The following is a 27,632-nucleotide window of genomic DNA, read 5'->3' on the forward strand; positions in this document are numbered from 1 at the left end:
TCTTAAGCATGCAAAATATAGGACTTTTCTTTTTTTACAATCTAGCACTCTGATTAAACAAGGAACTTTAAGGTAACAAGATAGATATGTTCTATCCATTTTTTTCAACAACGTTTTTCACTTTCACTGTGGTTCATCTGTAATGAAAAACATCTGTAAAATCTTGAAAGAAGGACATCTTTGTCAACATCTGGAGCTCCTGAATCCAAGCATGTCACAAGACCTTTTACCTGCTTAAACATTAAAGTTGAACAGGAATGCAGTGCAAACGAGGCAAAAGGTCATCCACCTGTGTGCTGGGTAAGAGGGCAGATATCAGGACTACACAGCGATAACAATATACACACTGCAGTTGAGTTACGCACCCTCAGAAATGTGTATGTTTGTGTGACACTTTATCCTTATTGGTAGTATTCCCTAAAGTGAAACCCTTTCGAGTTATGTAAGACCAGAGTTTACAGACTGTTTACAAAAAGTTCAGACATCATTTTATAAAAAGACAAAAAAGTGGTGTTTATTAACTTTCATTCGACATATACAAACATGACAAATAATGAGAAAAAAAACGTTGCGCATTTTATATAGCGAGGAATATTTCTCATATGATGTAAACAAGATCGCGTACAGAAAGGATCGAAAGATAATTGTCAACTTATGTCAGATCAAAAAAGTAGAGGCCTTCTCACTGAATACACGTTACAGTTCACAGCTCGTCTCGTTGCACTTCCTGTCTGCTTCCTCACGGCGTGGAGCGTTTGAACATCGTGACTCATCTGCCCTTCTTCTCTGGACACTGGATTTTGTAGCCCACCCTGTAGGCCTGCAGGTACACGCGTGCCTGGTTCATCCTGGAACAAAGCATTTTTTATCATTTTAATTGTGCTCTGATCCAACTTGACCTTTAAATAAACTAAACAAACCATTTAACACACCTCTGACATAATGTGTGATCCTGAACTTGACTCACTATTTAGAAATCTAATCTATTCAAGTAAGTACACACAAAGGTAGGACCGCCTGCTGCTTGAAACAAATAACCTCACAAACTGCTGAATACATATCTACTGAATGGAAAAATAAATCAGGTAACCTGTATTTAGTGCACAGCTGCACTCCCAGAGGTCCACAGCGGTCAATGTAACTCTCCCTGAATGCCTTTCGTACGGCTCGAGCCATACTGACCACCGTGGTGACCACGGGACACGTCCTACGACACACAAACACACATCCAGGAAAACAAGTCATGATATTTCCCAAACCGACAGACATTTTATCAACAATTTATGAGTTCCGCTATTGTGAAAATGTCACTTTTTCAAAGTGTAACAGCAAAATAAAAGAACAGCGCCATCTGCATTGTGCGCTGCCTTTAACTGTAACTACGAGTCTGAACGGGGAGGATTACGGGTGTGGAAAACAGCGTGTGTGTCATAGATCACTCGGGTCTTTATATATAGCTGGACACTGTTGATATAATGTGTTAGAGTAAAAAGGTGAAACGTTCACCGACAATGAGCAGTAGGCGGACCACAGATTAAAGAGACGCCGGCGTTGTTTGGTGTCGTTCACACTCACAGTCTCTCACAGCGCAGGCCGGCCGTGCCCTCTGGACAGGTGCAGCTGTTGTGAGGACTGCATGTGGCCCCGTGGCGGCAGGGCGGCACACAGGGGGTGGTCACCGCTGGAGACACACCGCACAGCAAGAGTCTTAATGCAAAGTGACGGCGTAGAAAGGTCTTTTAAACAGACACACACACACACACACATACACACACACTGACCCGTTTCACAGAGACTTCCAGTAAATCCTTTGGCGCAGCGGCACCTGTTGAGGCCCACACACACTCCACCATTCCTACAAGGTTTGTGACACTGAACCGGCTCTGAGGGAGACAGAAAAGACAACACACAGTCACGTTGAGGGTAGAAGCTCACAGAACATCTATTACTGTTGTTGGAGTTGGGGAAATTGGTTTATTTACTTTATCTGTTGACCACTTTTTCATACAAGAGATGTGGCTCAAAGTGCTTTACAATTAAAAAAATACAAATGCGACACATTAACACAAGGGCAATTAGACAATATAGAGACATAATAAGAGGGACACTAAATATAAGCAAAAGTACATAAGCAGGTTTTCAGCTGCGGTCGGGTTCTCCATAATTTTGGAGCACATATGCATGTGCATTTAAAAACCTAAAAGTAGAGGATCTATGAGCTCATGAAGGAATATAAGACAGAGAGGTTGCAATGTAGGCCGGTTCCAAACCATTAGCTTTAAAACAAACACTATAACTCGCTAACACCTATTACCTCGTACTTACAGAAAACAGTGACCTGGAAAACTGGATTGCATTTATTTGTAACTAAATGTATTTAAAGCAAATCCCTCTAGTTATTGACACAATGCACGATAAGCTGTGGTGTGGAACACTTGTAGAGATAGAGGTGGTATCTCCAGCAGCCTTCAGAAAGATCAACAAACAGTAACTTTAGCCTTTAGACATGACAGCTGCTCTGGAATCTGTGAACAGCTCCACCGACTGGCTGCCTGGAGAACTGCATGCCCAACACTGTTGGCTTGTGTCAAATGAACATCGAGCCATGTTTCCCGTTCCACCCACAAGTAGAGTAAAGAAAAGCTTTTATCTCCTGAGAAGGAAGTTGTTATACAGACACACAGCCAATGGTGATGAATACAGAAAAGTACAGAAATAGAAAAAAGGCAACAATAAATACAAAATAAAAAGTACACGGGTTAATGCAAACATCAGTGTTGTAATTCTCGCCCCAAAAAAGATGTACAGAAAGCAGCAAAGAGAAGAAGAAGAAGAAGCCAGAACAGGAAAACACTCTGTTGCATCCACAGCTGGTAATAACCCAAATCTCATTTTGTTTAAAAAGCCCAATAGCTGATGGAATAATGGAACCTCATATATAGGTTAGTGAATCCTCTGGAGCGGGAAAAGCAAATCAAACTCAGTGTGTAAAAAGTGCTGCGAGTGAAAAAAAGGTTGCAGAGGGGCCGACAACAAATTCGTAAAAGCCATTAGAAGCAATGCGGTTGCATGAATTAGAACAAGTGGGGGAACGGTTCTCATTACTTGTATTCATTTACTGCATTTTACTCAATCGAAACACGGGTTGAACGTGGGTGCTGTATGTAAAATGCATGCCGACTAATATTCTAATTGTATAGCAAGAGATGGATACAAATAATGAGTGTATTGTCACCTATCTGGCAACGAGCTCCTTGCCATCTACCGACGCAGGTGCATTTGTTGACATCCACACATGTTCCCTCGTTTTGGCAGGCAGGAGTGCACAGGGCTGCAAAACACACACACACACACACACACACACACACACATATATAAATAAATAAAAGTAGGTCTGTGTTGAAAAAACGACACCTGGGGGTATAATTTGTAATCTAAAGATGACGTTTCTTAAATTACCCGTTGCATTTTTATTTTCCTTCATGGTATAAGACACATTTCTGCAAAATAGCATGGAGGCAAGGAGGTGGAAATGACGAGCTCCCCCTCAGAAGTACCTGCACGCCCTGTGTAACTGAAGCCAAATGTGTTGGTTGTGTTGTTACTCACGTAAGAGGCACTGGGGGCCGGTGTAGTCAGAGGGACACTGGCAGGTATCAGGCCCCACACAACGACCACCGTTAGCGCAGGGCAGCTCACACACCGCTGAGAGAGAGAGAGAGAGAGATAATGTCACCATCTCGTATCTTTAGGTTTATTTTAGCCCAGTCTGCTTTGTTTACTCAATGTAATTCTATCCAGTGATTGCTTATCCAGCAGTGTGGCAGTCTTCATTAATATCCGAGGTGATGTACCTGTGTGGCAGCCTGCTCCGGTCCAGCCAGGAGGACACACACACTTGTTCCAGCGCATACAGGTACCTCCGTGGGCGCAGGGTGGGGAGCACATGGCTGAAATACACAATGCATACATCCATTTCTCACAGCAACAGCAGATAACTGTGTTATTACAATGACATGTGCGGTGTCCACGTACAACCGCCGAGGTTGGTACCTGAGCAGCCCAGTCCAGGGTAGCCTGGAGGACAGTCACAGCTGTTTGGGGCCACACACACGCCGTAGTTGTGACAGTCAGGGTTACACACAGCTGGAATGGCAGAGAAGTTAATAAGCGTAATTTAATTGTAATATTTAAGCCCAGGAATGAAGCGATCCCTTTTGCTACTACGGCCGTCTGCAAGATTCATGATGATTTTCTTTTTTTTGATGTTTGATGTTTGACTCACGCTGGCACTTGGTGATGTCATCGGTTCGCACTTGGTACCCAACCCTGCAGGTGCAGTCAAACCCACTCGGGTGGTTCACACACAGTTGCTCACAACCTCCGTTTGTGAAGTCCCCGCACTCATTCACATCTGATGCCAAAAGACAGGGGGACAGTGACACAGTATCAGGGAAGCTTGGCTGTGTGCACTCAAGCTTATCGTTTTGTTTTTTTACACAATATGTACTTAAAATAAAATATCAAAAATGTCATTAAACTTCTTCTGCATAGATATAACGTTAAATAACATTGGCTGTTCCCAAAATCTTTTGAAGATATGTAGTGAGATGAATAAATACAAATGTCCGGGATCAGAGCCCTGAGATTAAATCAAGTCTCACCCACGCAGCTCCTCTGGTTCTCGCCCAGTTTCCAGCCCGCCGGACAGCTACACTGGACCTGGCCCTCAGCCCTCACTGAGCACATGTGGTCACAACCTCCGTTCCTCAGCTTGCAGGTTGTAACATCTGTTCAATGCGAAAACTAATTATTTTAACACTGAATGTTTACTAATAATCTAAAAATAAAATGTTGTGGGCAGAGCTAAAAAAAAAAGAGATTGATTTGTCGATTGAATAAGAATAAAAAATTGTGAAATGTGCTGCTATTTCTTGTCTTATATTTTAGCATTTTTCCTTACACTTCATAGACAAGATGATTATTTGTTTAGAGTTTTATCTGCAGATTAATTTATAACAAAAATAATCATTAGTTGCAGCTGTGATTATGAGGAATAATGAACTGTCAAATGATTGGACATTATTGGTTTTAAAAGTGACTATATCGAAGGACATCAAATAAAAAGTGATATTCTCTGAAAATGCAAAAGCTATAAATAACTTGTAAAAGAGTTAGGATATATATGTTGAGCTAATTCGGTGTGTGGACTATTCTTTAAAACAAAAATGTAAGTATTAAAAATGATGTGGCGTCCACACTGCAATGGGAAACATACTGCTGCAGGTGAGGTTGTCTGTGTCCAGCAGAAGAGGAGGAGGGCAGTGGCAGGTGTGTCCTCCCGGAGAGTTGGTGCAGATGTGAGAGCAGCCTCCACTCTGGAGTTTACATTCATCAATGTCTGAGCACACACACACACACACACACACACACACACACAACATCTTTTTTGGACATACATAGCAACAGATTCCTTAAAGAGTCTGGCATCCACTCGCATGTGGGCAGATGATTATGCACGCACACAAACCGACACACTCACCACGAGAACGTGAGATGACGTATTCGTGGCAGTTTGCGTAAATCGGCCTGTTTAAAACGACTCAAATGAGTAGGTAAACGGTGAAAGAGTGCCGGCGGGGTAACTGACCCACACAGGTGTGGCCATCAATGTGCAGCTGGTAGCCGGGCCTGCAGGAGCACTGGAAAGATCCCCGAGTGTTGATGCAAATATGCTCGCAGGTCCCACTCAGTGCCAGACACTCATCCACATCTGGGAGATCAGAAACATTTAGTTACCTCCTCTGTAATGGCACAGCAGGGTGGGCTCATTCAGGGTCTGCAATTAATTTCAGCTCTTGTTTCAACGAGCTTGGAGGGCCAGAGGGAGTGGGGGTTTGCATAAGAGGACCAATTAATAAAAGGTTGTTTGTTCTCCCATATAAAGATATATTCAATATTACATTATTATTATTAGATTTGGCCTATACTGCCTGTTTTACCAGTGCAGTTGAGTCCGTCCTTGTCCAGCTGGTAGCCCGCGTCACACTGGCAGCTGTACCCGCCTGGTCGGTTGGAGCAGTTGTGTTGACAGTGGCCGTTGTCTAGAGCGCACTCATCAACGTCTGTAAACAAGGACAGTCCTCAATGTGTCTGGTGAGTGCTGTGTGCCCGAGGGCTGCTGGCACAAGTTGAGTAATTGTGTGCATGACATAAGTATCACTGGTGGACACTTAGTGATGTGGAAAACACGCCGCACACTGCTTACCCACCGAAACAAGCGTGTCCGTCTCCATTGTAGCCCTGGTAGCATTGGCAGAAATAGGAACCAATGATGTTGCCACAACGAGCGTTGGTGTCACAGCCGTGACCACCGGATGCACACTCATTCTCATCTGGAAAGAGAGCGCGCACACAGATTAAAGAAAAGAAGGAGAAAAAAAAAGCGGATCCAAAACTCAGTTCATTACCATTCAATGATTATCATTCTGCCAGTCGGGATCATTTTAATGGAAGGCATAACAGCGAGCATAACAGCGAGCATTAAAACACGCGCACACAAGCAAGCTGACCCCTCGTCTACAGGAAACAGGAGTTTTCCATGGAGGGACGTCAGCACTAATTGCTTACCTTCGCAGTGTGTGCCGTTTCCCCGGTAACCTGGTCGACAAACACACTTGTAGCTCCCGAGCGTGTTCTCACACACGCCTTGACCGTCACACACCGCAGGACTCTCCGCACATTCATCCACATCTGGGACGGAGACGAGGCACAGAGAGAGAGGACGCCGCATGAAGTCCACGGCTTTTTCACCCACTTGCCGTGACACCATTTGCAATAAAGCATTTTAATTTGCTGAGAACTGTTGTCTGTGCAATGCACCCTCGAGTTACTAAATCATTTTCATGTCACCAAACAGTCTTTTTTTAAGTCATTTCAAAATTACTACGGGGAGCTGTAAGATAATATTTAATTTTCCCTTTGTTCAACACCACATTTAATACTTTCCCAAATCAATTTAAAGAAATTGTAATTGTGAAAAATTGAAAGATATTACAATAAGCTCTTAAAGATGATATTTTCCAAACGCTGCAGACTTGTGATTTTCCTTTAAAAAGCAAGCAGCGTGTGTTCAGCGTGGAACAGAAGCACGTCATACCTTGACACACGGTGTAGTCTGGACACACTGGACCTGAGACCACAAGTGCAGGAGAGTTACAGGAAAAGCACAAGAGAGATGTCAAAAGAAAAAAGAAAAGGAAGCTAATAAGAGTACCGGGGAGATTTTTGAGGACGGAGAGAGGAAATGAGTCATTAAAGGAAAGGTGAAAGAGCGTAAAAAACGAAAACAAAGAGTAACAGCGCAGGCCAGCAGCGCAGCAGCAGATTAACGCGCTCCATCCCTTCAAAGCCTTCCTTCCTGTCAGCAGGAGTTGTTGAGTCTGGAGGAACTCAAGTGAACGCTGAGAAACTCACAACAGCGGATAAAATCTGTCACCAGCTGTGGTGGGCGGGGCTTAGAGTCAGACTTACCAACACAGGCCGGAGCCTCTGCTCTGAAGCCCGGCTGACACTGGCACACGAAGCTGCCCGGAGTGTTCACGCACACGTTCCCCAGCTCGCGGCGACACAGCTCCTCGAAGCTGCACTCGTCCACGTCTACAGAGCGGAGAAAGGGAGAACTATAAATAAGGGAGCTTTTAAAAAAGCCTTGTTTGGATACTGGCGATGTTACCAAACATACTGTCAAAGAGCGCTCGTGGGAAGACGTTGCCTCTAGGTGCTACAATGCTTCTGAAAACACTTTTTGTTGATGTGTAGACCCACACAGATGTGAACGTCAGCCTCACCTGCACAGCTTTTTCCATTAAGAGCCATTACATATCCGGAAGGGCACGAGCAGGTGAAGGACCCGGGGGTGTTTCTGCATTCAGCGTCACCCCGACAGGCCTGCAGGCCCGTCACTGCAGCCAGCGCACACTCGTCTATATCTGCAACACCCATACGGTGCACATGCATTATGAACATACTACATGGGGCTAGAACGGTACAGGTAATCAACTGTCCTTCTGACACACTCTCCCACACATACAGTACATCTTCTCTGCCTTTCTCTCTCTCTCTCTCTCTCTCTCACACAGATGCTGACGAACCCTGGCACCCTCCAGCACCCATCAGGTAACCACGGAGACAGCTACATGAGTGAGAGCCGGGGCTATTAGTGCAGCTGGCACGGGGACCACACGGTCCTGGCCCCTCTACTTCACACTCATCGACGTCTGTTGAGTAGAGAGAGAAGATAATACGTTGCATCAAACTGAGATCGCTGTGTGCAACCACTAGGCACATAACACCGGTGCTTCATTTTACTGCTCCGCTGGTGGAAAACAAATAGTATGGCAATGAAACAACAAACGCAAAATGGTTGTAAAGAAAGCAGATGATAGTAAAGACTAGGGGTAGCTTTCTTCTGGAGACTGGTCCCATCGAGGAAATCTTCTGTTGCACTGGTTTTAATATTGTGTTTTGTTTGGCTGTAACAGTTTTAAATAGTTTTAAATGCACAGTAGAGACTGCCCACCATTGTTTTGTCGCCTCATTTGTGTCCAGTCGTAACGCTGGAAATTGAATGCAGTACTGATTTACTGATGTTCCAATGTTACAGAAAGCACCTCGACGTAAACACTTGTTCTGTCACTGACTCCGCCCCTTCTCACCTTTGCACCCTGCTCCCCGCTCCAGAGTGAAGCCCGCGGGGCAGCCACAGTTGTCCCCATCCTTCACCATTCCAGATGGACAAGCGCAGCCTGTGCTGTTCTCCAGCATCACCCGGTTCTCCTGACACCGAGGAGCAAGACTGGGGCTCGGGGAAACTGTGGTAGTCGAAGGAGCTGTTAGAGTAAAAGGAAAATATAGCAACTTAAGGAGTAACGGTAAAAAGAAACAAAGAGAAAAACAACTCACCTGTGGTAGGCGTGGGGCTCGGTGTCGTCTCACTGAGATTCCCGATGGCATTTTCAGTCACCTGATTATAAAAACAGGAGAGACCAACACATTGACATTATTTATGCATATCACATGATCCATCAAGGATGTCTCTCTCTCTGTTTTCTTATTTATCGTCTTCATAGCGTGGAGGGTTTCCTTGGTCACTGGCCTGGCTCTTGGTAAGCTCCGTCCCCGTGTGTTTCACCACTTCATTTTCATTTTCCTCAGGGCCGCTCAGAGGCTCCGACAGAACCAGGACCAAAACCAGCAGCAGGGCCGACAGGAGAGTCCTGAGGTGAGTCATCATCACCCGAATCTGTGTGGAGAGGAGGAGGAGGAGGAGGAGGAAGCGTGTTTGCTGAGCCACAGAAAAAAAAACTGCTCAAAAGTGTCTAATAATGCAGAAAATACACGTAAAGAGCACGTGACAAGTACTATCAACGTGAATGAGTTTGAACATGCAGGCCTACTTATATGAGTTATGTGCAGCAGCCATACAGCGCATGTCCAGACAGGCAAAACAACGCAGGGGTAAGAGCCCCCTGTTATTAACATCGACCCCCCGGGGCTGTCGACACGGAACAAAAGAAACTCACGGCAGCAGGAACACAGCTCCAAGTTTTACATGAAGTCAAGTCACATGTGAAAATATGAAAAGCAGCGCTGTTTATGGAAAACGTGCTCAGCAATAGAGTCTGAAAAAAAAACATGAATAAATACGTCCGTGCAGGACTAAAACTTTGAGGGCTAATGATGCGGAACACAAACGGAGTAAAAAAAAAACGTGTATAAAACGTACCGGAGTGAGATGTCCTCGCGCGTAAACGAACGCGTTTGACACCGACGGCGAGGCAGCGAGTGATCCAGATGTCAGAAGGAGCCTCCTTATCTCCTCCAGATGCGGAATCGAGCAGACGCAAGGCAGCTCTGTGTCAATATGGGGGGGTTGGGGGTTGGGGGGGGGGCTCCACATCCTGTCCGGGAACTCTGCACTTCCCATTGCACGAATCCCAAATCGGTGCTAAAGAGCAGCATGGCTGCGTCATGGCCCCGGACATGGCCCTGCTGTGAACCCTGACGTGGAGGTCATGACGCAGTCAGGGGGGGGCTCGTGGGAGGTCAAAGTGTCATCGGTGGTAAACTCTTCAAGTTCCTGTACTTGTATAGTATTCGTGTGCTTGTGAGACATCCACAGTGGGTGGCCCACTCATGGAAAGATGTTATCCAGCAGTCAAGGTGGTAGTAAAGTTAAAGGCTGCATGTGCTGCGAGAAAAGCAGTAGAGTGATCAAACATAATAATTAAATAAACCGTAATGATAGTATATTAAGAAATATTTGGGGGAATACTATGTTATGTCTGTTTAATGACATTGCAATCCTATACTGTGAATTTTCATAAAATATTAAAATCAAGATACACAGATACTATACTATGACTTTTTAAAGACAGTGTTCTATACTATGCATTTATTAATTTGTGTGTCTTCAAATAACATAATATATCATTAATGTCGTTTTTGACCTCCTATACTGTGTCTTTTTTTAATGATAAAATATATACTATTTTCTTTGTATTTATTAACTTCTATTGGCATACTTTACTATGATATTGTATAGCATTTTTAAGACACATTATGTTAAGATGTTTTTTTGCATTCTATACTTAAATGTCATCACTATTTGCTGTATTTTGTTGGATAAAATATGTTTGTTAGAACCATCATCAAATTATGAATAAACATAATGTGTCCTCCGTCTTTGAAATCTAAATGCTGCCCACAAGTGAGAGGCACACTGACCAGCGATGGAAGCTTCATTGAAATCACAGCAAACAAAATCCAAGTGTAATGAAAAAAATAGTTTATTATACATATGTAAGAACAGTTGTTTATGTTTGTACCTGTAGTTGTGACTTGTTTTTATGCAGATGTACATGAAGACTATAATGTCAAGGATCTAGTGGGTTATGATGGTTGTATTTGTTTCTCCCCATTTGGAAACCATTACAAATCTTCTAATCATTTTTAATGTTTCTCCTCTCTACCACCAGGATCATGCACACACAGTACTTTACAGTTTAACAACTATCTAAATAAGCTTAACAATAAAATGTGGAATATAACATACAAACTATAACAACATTAATATTGTTAAATGTCTTTTACATGCAGCCACAATGGCATTTATTTCATGTTGTGAAAGAGGTTGCAGAGAGCCATAAAAAGTAAACATGTTTATGCTCTGAACATTAAAACATCACAGAGAAAGGCACAAGAAACAACATCCAAAATGCAACAACAGAGAAAAGTGACTATGAACCAGTATTAGTTTATACATTCAGTTTTAGGTAAACATTTTGTTCACATTAAATAAACCATTGTAATAAGAGGGTTGTAGATGGTGTAAATATGTTGCGTTACTGGTTAAAAGTTCAGCTTCTAACACATAAAGAATACAAATAATCAAAATGTCTCACAAAAAGAGATCTAACGCAAATGTGGTGGTTATGGGAATGCTATAACCTGATGTATCATTCTTTACATAACCATGCAGTTAATAACACTGTACAATAGGTTAGCATCATATATATGGATATTTAAGACGTTGCTCTCTTTCGCCCACATGTCAGAATACAACATGCAAGTCTACGGTGACGCGGCTCTCAACAATGTGCCATTGAAGTTCACGAATGTACAGTTTTTCACTCCCCCCCCCCCCCCCCCCCCCCCCCCCTAAAAAAAACAAACAGCTAATGTCTTTGCTTACTGTCACAAGTAGTCTTTAATATTTTTATTCATAAAGCTCCAACATTTTTACATTGAGCCTTACACGGAATGAATAAATAAATAAAATAAAAAAACATTTGAAGTATAAAGAAAGCAACTCATTACAATCCATCGGTGCTTCCCACGGTCTGAGATAATAAGACTGATATCATATGAATTGTGTAATACAATGTTATGATACCAGAGAATAATATGAATGTCAAGTCCTGTGAGCTGTCAGCTAGTGATGGATCACTTGTATGTCCCTTGGCGGTCGGCTTACAGCTTCATAAGAACATTTTTGGATATCACAAGTGCAACAGGCAACACATTTCAATATATCGTATATTACTTTTGGCATCTGCAGTACATAGTGAGGTGATGGTTCTTTCATCTTTCGGCTGAACTCTCGGCTCAACAAAATGTGCCTTGTTTACTTCGACCGGTGAGGCCTCCAAGTCCAAATCTTGAATCTGATCTTCCTCAAATTGTTGTCACCGTGTCTTATGGGAAATGCATATGAAATTCGCTGGATCTGTATTGAAATGTGAAAAAATGTCACGAGCTCTCAGAGTGGAACGCTCACACCGGTTCCTCTAATCCGGCAGAAGGAGCGCAGCCGGTTGAAAAGTCTATCGTTGAGTTTGGAATGAAAATGTTCACACATGGCCGACAATCACTGGACAGCGACATGCTCAGAAGCGGTCCTCGTGTGGGAAGTCCAGTTGGCAGAACACCTATAGGAGGAGGGTGAAGGCTCCCACTAGAAGGGCGTGTCCATCTGGCTGCATTTTGCAGCGGGTGACACCACACCGTAGCTCCGCCCCTGCCACCTCAGCCACTGCATGTGGACCTCTTTTTGGACCTGTCGACCACACACAGACAGACAGAAAATGCTTTCAAATGCGTGAGATGATGCCGTTGCAACTTAGACGCCACATGTATTTATTTAAAGAATTATATATTTTTTTTTTTACTCATTTATTTGGAAAGGTGGCCCTGATGAAGAATACACATTTGGGCAGTGCAGACTTACTAACTTATGTACTACTTCCTGCTACTTCCTGTGTTGGCCCCTCAACGAGTCAAATGCCAACTGTGTGTCCTTCCTGCATTTGGTGACCACTTGTAATTACATTACGTCTGGTCGTGGTCTTCCCTTACCTTTTGTTCTCTACCATCTACACCATTTGCTTTGGCCTACTGTTTAAAACGCTTACTTTTCATTTGCTGCGGGTCAACTCACCGGCTCAGATCTTCACCAATGTGCCGGCATGCTTCATTAAACTCACACCAACACAGAAACCTCTGAGTTGAATGATTTTCTTCAACAGTCCTCAGAATTTATTTAATCAATCGGAAGTGTGAGTTACAACAAGGGTGAGAACCCCTGATTTAGCACACCAGCCAGCTCTGTTAAACATCCGGCATAACAGAGTGTTAGAAGGACAATTTGCTACATATTTCCAGGACAGTTTCTTGGCTCGGAGCGGTGCCTTCTTGGGCATCAACACTGCCTACCTGGCAAAGAAATAGTCCATGACTTACCTGTAGATTCAATTAGCTAATCCATAAATATATTTGAGGCTTGAGTGTCTTCCGAGTACTACCCATGAGGCCCTGAAGCCCAAAACAGGTTGAGAGTTATTGTGTACTGAATATTAAACACAGACCGTGTGGGGTTGGAAAGGCCTCATATTAATCTTGGTGCATAAGGGCTCGAGATCCTTCCCTTATGCAACGAGGGTAAGAGAGGTGCAAATTATTTTGCTTTTTAAGCCCTGACAACTGTGAACCACTCAACCCTCGCTGGTATGTGATCTGGGTACACATGCGTATTATGCAACGTGGAGCTGTAACATATTTGAGTGCTTTGTTGAATATGTTATAGTAAATGCTGGAGAGTGCTGTGGGTTGTACTGACCTCTTGATTGAGGAAGCAATAGAGAATGGATACAAGAAGCCCCTGAAAGAGAGATGGTTTAATCATTAACATTTAGGACGAGTCCGGACCATTAGGTTGCTCGTGTGAAGATGGCTTAAAAATTAGATGACGAATGAAAGCTGACGGGCTAAAAAATGAATAACATCTATTGTGTTTCCCTCACACAGCCAGTAAACAAGAGTGGAATAATGAATCATTTTGGATTTATATCTCAATAACACATGACTGTAATAGGCTGTAAACTCTGGTGCCTTTCTTCTTATAAGAATACTTAAACATTCAGAATAAAATTGGACGTACTTGTTCAATTCTTTCATAAACAAAGCCTGGGTTACTGTGATTTGGGCAATTGTGTTCCAAGTATATCCCATAGCTATATGAAACTTCTCTGCCTAATTAATATGTTGTTCAAAGTGAAATGTCTATGATAAAATTTAAGCCACGTTGGTCCAGATCTTAATATCTCAACAGCAATGAGGGATTCAAAATAATATTTTAGCCCATTTGCTACACAATAAAAACATGACAAAGACAAAACATAAACAGCCCTCCTTTCCTGTAGTGCATTATTGTTTGCATTTGCATCAGGAGGACATGTAAACAACAGCAACAAAACAATTATCTTGGCAACATGGTAAAAATCCTTACATTAAAAAAATCATCAAACAATGTCCATCAACTTTGACTCTGGTTGAGCACGCTCTCAAAAAAAAGGATCGATAGAGCTTCAAGAGAGGATATTTCATTCAACATCTTACCAAGTTATATATTTCTCCATTGTAATGCAACATTTATTACACACCAGCGATAATTGAACCCAATTAGTTCAGAAAAAACATGGAAACAAATGTAGCAGGGCAGGCGACTACAACGGTGTACAACGTGTCAGCATGGTGTGTGTGTGTGTGTGTGTGTGTGTGTGTGTGTGTGTGTGTGTGTGTGTGTGTGTGTGTGTGTGTGTACCTGGAAGGATCCGATGCACAGCTCGATACAGAGGCGCAGGTTAACGTTGAAGTAGTCGGGCAGAAAATTGAAGACCATGTAGTGAGTCCCAAACAACGGGATGAGGAGCAGAGTGGACTTAGTCAGGCGTCTGTTGCACAGGAGGAGAGAAACCCGATGCAGGAGGTGAAGCTACCCCAGGGAGTCATTTAGTCCACGTCAATCTAAATAGCACCATGCACGCAGGCACGCTAATCATCATATGGCCATCAAGAGGACGCTCGTGTGTGTGTGTGTGTGTGTGTGTGTCAATCAGTACGCAGACTTTGTTCACGAGGGGGAAAAGTAGAAGCAGGTGCATGGTTCAAAGCGAGGGTGCAGAGGTAATGTTTTCTTTTTGATGTGCAGGAGAACAAATCAATCTACCTGGAGCAATTAAGTCAAGCATCACTCAGCTTACATGCCTTTGATATGTCTTTTATAAGATCTGGATAGGCATGACATCCCGAAACACTTTCTGCCAATTTATGATCCGGTTTCAAATAGAAATTCTAATCCTGGGAAGTGGAAAACCAGACGGGGCCAGATTGACTAGTTTGAGGTTCAGTGTTGACTGAATGAATAATACATTGCCGACTGCGGAGCATCAAAAGTTCTTGTTCGACTTGCATCTCTCCCTACATCAAAGTGTCTCCTTAACAGAGTATCAAACACAGGGAATACATATTTGAAAGTGTTACCGTCAGACTGTAAAAGCTCAACGGGTTCAAGATAAATAAAGTCACACGGAAGCAACTTTGAAAATGCCGCATGAGGAAAAAGATGAAAGCAAAATCTGATAAAAGCAATAAATGCTGTAATGACTAAAGTACGAGGAAGTGCATGACTGCCGAGTTCAGCCAGCCACACCGTGTCTACATGTGTCTACGTCACCTGTACTGAGAGGAGTTATTGAAGTGGATCAGCCGAGGATTCAGCTTCTGGATCAAGATTCTCATGATGTTCACGAAGAGAAGGAAGTTGACCTGATTGGAAAATCAAGAATGAAAAATAAAAAAATGAAAACAAAATGCTGAGCTTTAATGAGATACTTTTTTTTTACCCTAAACAAATTCTCCAAAACCTCTAATAAGAAAGTAAACAAAACATCTGCATAACAATCTGCCGGGTGTTGTTTGTCTCGGCACAATGAGAGCAATTTACCGCGATAGACACAACAATTGGTCCCTTGATGATCCACCAATAGGGCGAGTCCTCGTTGATGTCCCAACATCTACAGAGGAAGACCGTTTAGAAATGTGCTCTTTAGTCCTTCTTGAAAGGTGTGATGTACAAGGACTGCAACTGACCGTGAAATCAACATCAACTCATAACCAGCAAATAGTAACAAAGTGATTGCAAATAAATAAATAAATAAAAATAGTTATTATAATAGTTTCACAGTGTAAAAAGGTAAAGTACCTCACCTTCCCTCCTAGGGGTGTGTGTCTTCATGAAAAAGCTATACAGTATGTCATTACATTTTAAGAAAATTCTATACACTGTTGCTGTTGGTCATTATGTCTGTACATATATATACTGTGTGTATATATATATATATATATATATATATATATATATATATATATATATATATATATATATATATATATATATAAACAGGAAGTTTATACAAACTCTGTGTTCTCAAAATACACCCGGGATCCAATCCACAAGATGATGAAAAGCACAGGCACACCTGTGGAGAGGCAGAAGAGCCCAACTAATGTCAGTAAAATGCAATCAATTCACACCGAGTTGTCTGAGTCTTAATTAGACAGTTATACAATGTGTTAACCTGTTTCTAGTATCTGTATTGATCTATCACGGAAATATTTCAGAGGCTTCATACACGTCTCCAGTAACATCGCCACCGCTGGGACCAATTCCTGTTTATTCATTGTACTTAAGGGGAAGAAACATCCAACCCACAAACATAATCTAATCCATTAGTCGTGACTGCCACAGGGACGTAAACCTTTATTCAGTTTGATCGGTAACTACTGCCGACGAACCGAGCCAGGAGAGTTTCTGGCTGTTGTAAAACATTACTTTGGGGATATCTGTCTGCTTCTTGTTGTCCCTGAAAGCGGCTGTGAATGTCACAGAACTGCAATAAAAACTGTTCAGCTCAATAAGTTTGAGATTAGTTATCTGATTTTGGAGAACGAAGCATAATTCTGTTATCTTACTTAAGCCGACTTGATGTGGATGAGAGTGGTAGGTGTGATATGTTGCTACACTATTTTTTGGTTTGGTATTTAATAAAACATGGCATTTGGAAGTAATTGAAGGTTAACACTCCTAAAGTAAATGTACATTTATTTTTAAATTTGAAACCTTTTATAATACAGAGGGAAGATGGTTTTAATTTAATTCAGTGTGCTGCACCTTTTTGTAGATACAAAAATAAAGAAATACTAAAAAGCTGCAACACAATGAGAATAGTTTCCAAAATAAAGCGTTGAGTTCCAAACCAGGTGCAAGTCATGGACTGAACACAAAATCACACAGTGAGAGAATGTCTGCACTCCAAGAAGAATAACAGCATCAAATTAAGGGTGTACTAATAAAAAACACATCTATTTTTAAGATTTAAAAAAGCAGAAATTCATTATGCACATATTGTAGTATAGCTGCAGAATAGACAGCAGTGCCTTGGCTCACACAAACAATGTGGACTTGTGTGAACTGTTTGCTAATTTCTTGTTTCTCTTTCTGTAATTGTGTAACTCACCTTGAGCAAACATTGATATTTTACAGAGCTTTGTAACTAATCTATCATGCAGTCTTTTTAAGTCCACTCATTTTGTTTCCCTTGCATCTATCCACACACAAAATGTCCCTACTTTATTTTTCAGTCTTCAGAGTGTCACGTCAGACAGGATACTGTATTTTGGGACATCTCATATTGGAAACAAAAGTCTGAAGCTCGGCTTAACAAATGTCATGTCAAGATCTCTCACCCCATCCCAGCAGGCTGAAGCCCCAGAGGAGTCGAAGGCTTTGATAAAAGGACGAAAGCAGCAGGGAATTGAGGTAAAGCGCCTCCACCAGGAGCCAGAAAAAATTGGACATTACACAGTAGTGACAGAAGACCACAGAGACCTTACAGGCAAACTGGACAGAAACAAAGGAAGGAAAAGAAGGACATAGGGTGAGCTGTAAGGGGGGGGGATAGTAGGAGGGAAGTGCACAGGTGTTACGCAATCATCTGCCCAGTGAAGATTTGCCAATACAACCGAGAGCCTCTCGTTCTTACCGTGGAAAGGGTGCAGTGGTTGGTGTCGTCGCTCGAGAACAGAGTTGCATCCTTTATGAACACAGCCACAGCTTTCAGGATAAATGTGACGAAAAGCTGGATGTGGATGAAGTTCCTGGCACAACGCAGCCTCCTGTTGAAAGATCAGAATAGCAATAAAAGTACTGGAGTGTTGTGCAATGCAGCCAAACGGCGAGATGAGTACAAATCAAATATGTTCTGCATCCCAACACGTCGTCACACCCTAACTAATACCTACAATGCCTTGGTGTGCATGGTTCTTGATAGGCAGCTGACACGGTATTAGTTCAAAAAAATTACAAAACAAACTATGTAGAATATGAGGAACAAACACAATAAATACAAATGTAATAAGAGATGGAAGTTATCGAACTGCACACCAGCTGCACAGAGAAAAAAAAGAAACCATTAATTGAGCGGTTCTCTTGTCCTACACGCTCCTACTTCTTTTAATCCAGTGAACCACAGAGCTGAGTGATGCGGGGAGGGGAGGAAATGGTTGACTTTGTGACAATCAGTTGCTAAGTGGACTTAGAGCACCTGTTGACCCATTTCAATGAGGGTCCACATCCAAGAGAGAACACAATTGGTACTGAGGGGGACGACGCAGATAAAGGAGAAGCACGCAAGGCATTATGAGAGGGAACATTATGGCCATGACACATGAAAACTGATTTCATTACAGTACTTTGTGTTTCAAGGTTATTGGCTCTAAAATGACTTCTTGCGACATCACCGCTCCTCATCCCTAAAAGTACAATATGTTGGGATATAAGCACATTTGAGAGTTAGATTATAAGGCTGGTGGTGCCCTTTTTCCGTGTGCACGCTATATGAATAATTTACGTCATGCAAATACAATTTTTCATATTTATGTTGGGTTACATTAAACAAACAAGAAAGATTGTTTATAAGTAAAATTCAGAGGTGCTGGCTGGTGTACTTTTGGCAGGGCCAGGCTAGATGCTTCCTCCAGTTAAGTCTTTATGCTAAGCTAAAATAATCACCTGCTTTTACCGTACGAGTGGCGTCAAAAGGGCAGCAACATTTCCCAAAATGTCAAAATATTCCTTAATAAACAACATTCGGACATCATTTTAAATGTGTAAAATCTAAAGACCCAAACAAAAGCCCCCAAAACTGAGTGAGGGTCAGACATTATTAAAGGTGTTTTATTAGACCCAGGACTAAAGGACTTTTTTTGTTTACAGTAGAACAACATTGTGGTGATCGCTATTGCTCGGCTCCATGTGGTAAATGCACTGGTTACTGATGAAAAATCAAATAAAAGTCTGTGCGTCTTCTCTCTGGACAACCACGACGCATTATTTTAATGTCATCTTTTCTTACCTGAAGAGCAACAGGATCAACACAGCGACAGCCAGCACCACGAGAGAGAGGCTGTAGCCGACGGTGTATATCAGCTTCACCGTGGCAAAGTACGACTGCTCCGTCTGAAAGCCAGACGAGAGGGAAGATTTAGTATAAAAGGATGTTGTACTCCAGTGTCGAAATGCTGCGAGGCATTAAATGAATTTAATGTCTCAAAATGACACCAAATTGCCGACAAGCTCCGGACGCAGCCGCACTGAAGAGAGGAAGGCGGCATGAGAGCAAGAAAGCTTTCTCCATATTCGGGAGCCGAGTCAAATGGCAGTATGACTGGCCTCCGCAGACTCACAGAAGTACATAAAAACACTTCTTAATTACATCAGAGCTTCTAATTTGTGGATATCCACCCAGCTATTGGAAGGCTTAAAAAATATTTTTTCAAACTGTTCTGTATTGCACCAAAAGTGAATTATCCTCCAAAAAACCCACTGTTCAGCATAATTAAACACCATTCTATCTTTGTGAAATGAGATCATTTCAGCCATTACCCGATATGGGTAACATTCAATTCACTCACGACATTGCAAAAGTATTTTTATATGGAGGCACATTTGTGCTTGAATACATTTTCTGTTGTGCTCGTGAGAGGCAACGAACCAGGAGGCATATTTACTCAAATTAAAGAAACAAAGTCTGACAGGCTGCACTAACATTTAGGCAAGAACCTCTTGTAGCATGGTACATTTTTATTTCTAATTTAGCTTGTTTGGTCTGTTGATGTCTTTCTTTGTCTTTGCTTCTGTTTGTTCTTTTCCCAGTTGGTTGCGTTTCTTGTCCCTGTTGCGTCTCCTCTTGTCCTGACCTCTGTGCTCTCTAGTTCCTCTTTATCTGCCGCGCCCCAGAAGCTCTCACCTCGGGTATGTCATCATCCACACTGCAGGCGACGTGGTACGAGGGGAAAGGTCTGGACCAGCCTCCCCTGGTGCAGTTACGGCTCACTGAACCTGAGATCAAAAGGTCAAGATATCAAAAAGATCATCCTCAGAATAGATTCAACAACTTACACAAACACCGCTGTGGTCGTGCAACCTCATTGAAGACTCCGATAGTCGTGACCACTCCCTTGTTGTTAACATGAGAATCTTTCCAACCTTTACCATCCATCCGTTATGACACAAAGCTCAAAGCACCACCGTACACCACCTAGATACAGCCACACAGGGCCACATCGTGTGGCTGGAGACGATTAGTCTTATGTCCACACTGTTGTATATTCTAACATAACACATCAAGGTACTTTGTCTAATTTAGCTTAACATCTGTGTGGGTTTCACAATCTGCCTACACTCCCAAATCTGCTAATTTACCTGTTAATACAAATTACTTTGATTTTCAGATTCCTGTGACAATCTAGCGAGCCTGATCCCTGAGAGCCGCCACGAGGAAAAGAAAACATATCGGCGAATTAATGCCTGAACAAGTAAATAAACAGACATACTTCACGAGATGAAAACAAACAAACACCCTTTGCTTTCATTAGAGCAACAATTGAACCTTTTTTTGACTCACTGGTGGAAACGCTGCTCTCGTCATCATCTCAGCCCGAACCCCCTACTCACCCTCTTCTTTCACCATGCGATCCTTTAGTCACCTGTGTTGTTTTTGAAAAGGGAAAAGACGGCAGGACAAGCTCTTTGGACCGATTCCCCGACGGCTGCATGAGGCCAGCAGGTGACTGCATCCCAGAACGGCCGACAACCTTTTGTGTCGAAGAAGGAAGAAGGTTAAACAAAAGGGTAGGTGTTTGTGTGTGTGTGTGTGTGTGTGTGTGTGTGTGTGTGTGTGTCGGGGTAGTTAATCAGAGGGGAGATTACATAAACACACATTTATATGCAATGACATGCACCGCCCCTCGAAATGCGCCCAGTCTAAATGTATTTTCGTAGAGATACAGTGGAGGTAAATGGGGTGAATCATGCACAATACCCACGACGACATACCTCAAAGCCATAACATCTGCCTCTGTGTAACTTGTTTTAAGACATCTATGAGGAAATACTGGAAATCTCCAACCCAGACATTTATCTTGAGATAGATTACATCCATAAATGATTGTGTAATCATTCTTAATGGTCTTTTCTACCGATGCATCGCAGTGACAGATAACCCAGTGCCTTTTTGATTCTGCAGACCTGTCAGCGGATGATTCTCAGGGAAGCATTTATTCCATCTTAGACTCTTAGACTCTGAACATGTGCAATGCATTTCATATTCAGCCACGCCCGGATTTATATGCGCTACTGCTGCAGAGTGATTTTGAAAATTGAAAGCACACCTTCTGTGCTTCTGTTGCCGTGCTCTGCAATGTACTGAAGGCAGTGGCGTTCCTCCTTCTCCAGCTGAAATATGAACTCGCATTCAGGGTGCAGGCTCGACAAAGCCTAGGAGGTAGGAAAAAAGAAAGGAAGGAAGGAAGGGATGTCCGATTAAATATATTTAGACCTTCAAGTTGAGGACACAGTGGCCACTCGCTCTGTAACTTGCATGAAAAAAGGCTTTCCGTGTCACGTGTACGCCAATCTCTAAAGGGCAGTGAGTCATTTTGCCTTCAGCGGGATATGCTTTCCCACATACACAGTAACCTTTCAGTCTATTTCCACCAGTGGCATTAAGCAAAATGGTCTTTCACCATAGCATACAGAGAGGGGAAGCTCAGACAGTTCATTAAATGAGTTTATTCCAAAGGACACGGACTCAGTCCTGGCCTCCAACAACGGTGCGCTCCATTCATTTAGTGCCGCTCGGAGGTCCTTCTGTTATTCCGACTCTGCTCATCCCTTCGTTTCCTGATGCCACAAACAAACAGAAGAACTGCTTTTGCATTGGACCGACATTGATCTTAGACTAAGACATTAAGAACCCTTTGTGTCAGGGAGAGAAAAGGACTGATGTAAGGTTGATGTTGGAGTGTAACGCAGGGAGGAGGGGTGGACGGAGGAAGTATGCACCAAAGGATGACGGGACTTTCATGTACCCAGCATGCCGTTCGGCAGTGCAACAGTTAATAAGGATCCCCTCTCAATAAACTACAATGTCTACACACTACCGATACATATATTCTAGTAGACCTCAAGAGCTCACACTATACACTGCGCTTCCGTGGGTCTTTAGCAATACACCCGCCAAGTGTGAACTACATCGGATGAACGTTTGTCGAGAAAATTGGAAGGACAGAGACTTCTTCCATTTTAGTTTGATATAAATGTAAATGTGTTTCTGAACACTTCTGCTATCACGCCAGATGTTGTAGAGAGAGAAGGAGGGCCGTGCTTTGATCATTGTCTCCAAGGAAGCATTACTTACTAAGGGTTTGAGGCAGAGTATGGATATACGGTACATATAGAACGCGTGTGTTAGTCAGAATGGGCCATTTTCATTGGTGAGGACCGGTTTCCAGATGACCAGTATGTCGAAGAAGAGAAAGGCCAGAAGTGAGTCCACATAACAAATCTAAGACGCCAATTCTATTGTAAACATTCAGTAAAACCGATCATTTCCCTGTGCTCACTGAGAAAGCTGGTGGTCGTACTATAAGTGGATTATCTTCTGTATATGGGCTCAACTTTATTGGGTTGAATTAAAGCATCATTTCATTTAATCTCATGCTGCTGGCGAATTTAGGTGGTCTTGAATATAAAGGTCAGAGCAGCAGGCAGGTGCTTTTTAGTTATCTTTGAAAGCATACTGCCGGACTATGTGTGTTGTTAAAAGTCAGAAGAGATTTTCTTGCACGTTAGAAAATATGTATTTATGTTTATTGCTGCTTGCATATTATTGTTAGACTTTAGTAATCGACTTGGAAAGAAACATAACACTTGGATTTAAATTACGCAGCCGTTCTGGTGCAGAAAAGCTCATTTTTTACATTGAAGCAAAAGGAGGTATACTTACAGGCAGATATGTAATCACGATGCCCCTCCATTTCCAAAATGACTCACAATTTTTTTAATGCTTAGCATTTAGTTTTTCCCCACGCTGAGTAATTTTGAGTCTGCTATTTCAGTCCAAAAGAAAAAGATGAATAAAACCCAGAGAACAACACAGGCAGGTCACAGCAGTGATGAAGTCATCTCCGTTATTGATAGGCACATTGCACAGACGCTCGCGCTGGATTCAGCTTCGCTCCATCGCATTGTGAAACACTTGAGGGAACTCGTAATGAAAGAAGCTTCAGAAGCTCTGGGACCACAAACACTCTGGAGAGTTTCCTCCCACTCAACAGCCATCTGAGTGCCATCCATTTCCAATAACAAAAGATCTATGAGTTTCTCTGAGGGTGAAACGGCAACATCTACAAACCCACCTGGAGCCAGTTTCATGAAATTACACGACTGAATGCGCCTTGCATAGATATTTTTATTATCATAATGTGGTGCATATCATTCAAACTGAGTGAGGGCATGTTGTTACTGGAAAAACAAAACCGCTCGGGAATTTGAGAACAAAATGCCAAACGTGTTGTGGCAGTGCACAAACAGGATGTTTGTTCAAAATGTACACATTTTTAATAACAGATTTAGATTCAAACATATGAATTTCCTTGACACGTTGATTATTATCTCTATACTCTGTCTTTGAGATTCACATCAATGGAAAAGCCAAAGCATTTGAAGGTTTTAAACCAAAAATGCTACACAGTCAATCAAGACTGATGCTGTGACAATAGATGTAATAAAAAATTGGTTTGGACCAAAACACTTCATTTCTGTTTCAAAATCAAAGGCAATCAAACGCAATCAATCCCCGCGGCCCTTTCTCATCATTTTGTGTCTTATGTGTGAACTTGTGCATCATCACACACACACAAATAAGCTTGTGTTTGTGCAGAATAACAAACCACTTTGGCAACTATGTCAAAACCACCTTCAGGAGTTCCAATACAGAACATCCTCCCAACATTTGTTAGAAGGGAAAACAAATGTCCTAAAGCCACTGTAAGGAACTTTTAATTGTGTATTGATCGCAGTGGGCTGGTCGCTGCCCGGGTTTCTGGTGAACCTGGGGGATTTTGTCTTATTTGGCGTGGAATCCGACCCGGTTGCACCGATGATGAGCATTAAGAACAACGATATAGAAATAGACAAAATTTCTCACTGACGGTGTTTACTTGTGCAAATCATATAGAGTATTAAATGACAGTTTTATTAACAGTTAAAAGTTATTCACAGGAACTTTAAATAACAAGCGTACAACCTCAGCACCATCTCTCCCTCCATTAATGACAAATAGACGTGTCGGAAAAGAAACCTGAGCAAATTGCTGCCAATCCTCTTTGTTCCTTAATGCAATGCCAATAATTTAATGAGGTGTCATCGCGCAATTTACTTAACAATTACTGCTGCTCCTGTTCAAAGGGAGGCGAGGGACCCATGAAAAGGATGGTTTATCTTGCCTCCTGCTGAGCTACCAGATCTTGCAGCAAGTGCGCTTCAAGCTGCGATATGTATACACACGTAAAGGTATAATGTTCTCTGCTAAACTGTGAGTGTTATTATAATTTATTGTTTGAGCAAGCAGGAGATGAGCAGCACCACAGTAAGGGCATTTACATTTAAAGCAGAAACACGTAGCTAAGCATGCATTGTGGGGGCGTACAAGGTTAGTCTGGGTACTATGAGCCAGGAAACTAAATGCAAACCCAAAAGCCCCTTCACACTGGCAGGCTAGTGTGCAGTTGGCTGTAAAAATGGTCTCTGAGAGGTGAAACCCATTATCCACGAACCGAAAAGTGTCCATCAAACTGGGCTCACTTTGCAGATGTTGCCTCTTTTTTTTTTACAGCGAATAGTGTGCACTTTTATGCTTCCGCCATGGTGTGTTGTGGCACGGGATAGAAATACATAAAACAATCAGATATCAGAAAGATATCAAAGAATACGGATCACTTTGAAAAATATGGTTGTTAAGTTGCTTTCAAATTGAGAATATTGATTGTATTTTCATATCTGTATGCTAAATATGAAGCTTGAACTAGCAACGGATTAGCTTAACCGAGCATAAAGACTAGAAACAGGGGAGCAGCGAGTCGGCTCTGTCCAAAGCTCGCATCTGCTGACCGGTACTTCAGTAGAAGTGTAATAAGGACAAACGTGTGTTTTACTTCTTGGAAAAACAATAACTCGTCAATTAGCAAGCGGCTTCCTTTAGCCTGTATGCTAGGCTAAGCTAACCGACCGCTGAATGTAACGTTAGCTCAATATTTAGTCGTACAAACACGAGACCGGTGTTGATTTAACTCTTGAAAATGAATGACCGCATTTCTCAAAACGTCAAATATTCTTGAACTCACAACTGTATAAAATAAGTACCGGTAGCTTGCTGCTGGTGAGACCGTTCAGGTTTCATTCATGAGATTAAAGAGATGACCAGACATCTTCCATTTCTTTTCTCTCTCTCTCTCTATCTGATGCTTCTTTCGGTGCAAAGATCCGGTCATATATCTAAACATTGAAAAGAGACAATGTGCTAGTTGCCTTGTTTGTAGTGACTGTGGTTTCTTTTTAAATGTGTGATTGTGTGTGTTTATGGACCCCGTTCATTATAATTCTCTGCAGTCCTGAGCATTGAATGTGAATAGACTGAAGTGGAACACGGTGATGGATGCCTGTCCTGTTCCCATTCTCTCACTGTCATGCTAATCATCATACCACCCGTTTGCCTGATTCTCAAATTTCTATTCCATTATGGAGATGTAATAATAACCTTATAATGCTGTTGATAAAAACACATTAAAAAGGCTGTCGCAGTGTGGATGAGCAGAGTCTACGTGTGTGTGGTTTGTTGCCTGTCTTGCTTCGTCACGGTTGATTTGCCAAGACGAATTGTACACACACTGCAGATAGTAAATAAAGTGGTAACAGCAGCAAACAAGTCATGCAGTGTGTGTATGTGTGTGTGCGTGTGTGTGTGTTTGTCTGTGTTGTAGTTTAATGGAAAATTAAATAAATGTAACCTTCCCATAATATTCCATACCACGAGCATACATTTTTCTGTTAGGCCTATTAGACAATTTACATTTAAATGCACAAAAACAATCTACAATATCTAAACACACTTACATACTTGCATCTTTTACTTTTTTTACAAGCCACAAAATGTAAATTACTGAGTACAAAGTAATGATACAATATTACCAGGTCTCATATGCATTATGATTGAAAATAACAATTTGTTTAATTATTTATAACTGATTAATCTGTTATTACAAATATTGCATGATGCTTGCCCTACTACTCTACGATATTGATCATGTTCAGCTTTCTCTGGTTTTAATTGTACATGTGGTGTGTTTTATTGTTGTTTTAATGGCTAAATTAAGAGAGATATGGGAGAAGTTGGAAATGACCATTTTGGCTAACACTTCGTCAATCAATGTGCATTGTCCCTGAAAATATATCAATAAACAAAAAATCCAATGTCTCTAAAATGTCTAAAGAATACACAGCATCACAGTTACCCAGAACCCAAGGTGAATAAATTCAAAGATCTAGTTATGGCAGAGAAATAGTCCAAAACTAAAAGATATTCAGTTTAATACAGTAGGAGACTAACAAAACCAGTAAAACATCATATTTTGTGCCGTGAAGCAAACCCCAGTTAATCTAGGGCCTTTTGCCACAAATATTAATATAGTTGGGATATAAAAACAGATTGTAATGTTATATGATAAAAGCTCAAGATTAATTTACACGGAACACATGCATGGGGTTTGGGGTTGCACTAAACACGTTACACACATTGTTATTCACATTCATTATAGCCTATAGACTAAATTCAGACCGGCGTGCTAATAAACTCCTGCAGACAGATGCAGGGCGCGCGCACACGTACCAGACGCACGCACGCGCACAGGCTTGTCTTTGATTAAAGCTCATTAAACTCCACATGTCCTAATTATGCCGAATACATTATAAGTCTCGACATTAAGAGAACAGAACACGAGATACATTTCCTCAAATAGAGTTCAATGTGTTTAGGTTTTTAAAACAACATAGGAGAGCTTTAAGTTTTCTACGTGGCACAAATAATAAATGTATATATCCCCCCACCCCCTATTTACAAAGGTGAAATCAAAGGAAATCACTCACAGTCGAAGCCAAACACATAGTGAGGAACCCCCCTCTGATGTGGAGCCACATGTCGTCGGTTCAGTCCAACGTGGCGCGTTCACCAACCAGACTGCAACACGCACTCCTGGAGGACGGGATGCTGAGACTTTCTCTCTCTGCACAGGTGTGAAATACAACATGTGTCAAGCGCACAATGATCAAAAGGCAG

At 42.0% G+C, this 27,632-nt stretch overlaps 2 protein-coding genes across 2 annotated transcripts; both read right to left on the minus strand.

The window, feature by feature from the left end:
• Nucleotides 1-521: 521 nt before the first annotated feature.
• On the minus strand, nt 522-9,087 carry si:ch211-221n20.8 (fibrillin-3). Its single transcript, XM_034530420.1, has 21 exons — nt 9,079-9,087; nt 8,965-9,025; nt 8,718-8,891; nt 8,154-8,279; nt 7,851-7,991; nt 7,534-7,659; nt 6,631-6,753; nt 6,273-6,395; nt 6,003-6,125; nt 5,651-5,773; nt 5,279-5,401; nt 4,665-4,790; nt 4,286-4,414; nt 4,054-4,146; nt 3,855-3,950; nt 3,610-3,705; nt 3,236-3,331; nt 1,782-1,883; nt 1,576-1,681; nt 1,091-1,207; nt 522-848 (listed from the first exon to the last, which is right to left on the minus strand). Exons 1-21 carry the CDS (start codon nt 9,085-9,087, stop codon nt 770-772), a joined length of 2,292 nt encoding a protein of 763 aa, XP_034386311.1. The 3' UTR covers nt 522-769.
• Nucleotides 9,088-11,729: 2,642 nt separating this feature from the next.
• ghrhrl (growth hormone releasing hormone receptor, like) lies at nt 11,730-27,565 on the minus strand. Its single transcript, XM_034531725.1, has 13 exons — nt 27,443-27,565; nt 21,631-21,736; nt 20,947-21,054; nt 20,208-20,299; nt 19,314-19,417; nt 17,943-18,075; nt 17,647-17,800; nt 16,319-16,379; nt 15,845-15,914; nt 15,575-15,666; nt 14,663-14,792; nt 13,679-13,720; nt 11,730-12,619 (listed from the first exon to the last, which is right to left on the minus strand). The coding sequence occupies exons 1-13, from the start codon at nt 27,491-27,493 to the stop codon at nt 12,518-12,520; spliced, it is 1,245 nt and encodes a 414-aa protein (XP_034387616.1). The 5' UTR covers nt 27,494-27,565; the 3' UTR covers nt 11,730-12,517.
• Between the last annotated feature and the right edge of the window lie 67 nt (nt 27,566-27,632).

The sequence above is a fragment of the Cyclopterus lumpus genome, chromosome 4 (assembly GCF_009769545.1).
Source record: "Cyclopterus lumpus isolate fCycLum1 chromosome 4, fCycLum1.pri, whole genome shotgun sequence".
Classification (NCBI taxonomy): domain Eukaryota; kingdom Metazoa; phylum Chordata; class Actinopteri; order Perciformes; family Cyclopteridae; genus Cyclopterus; species Cyclopterus lumpus.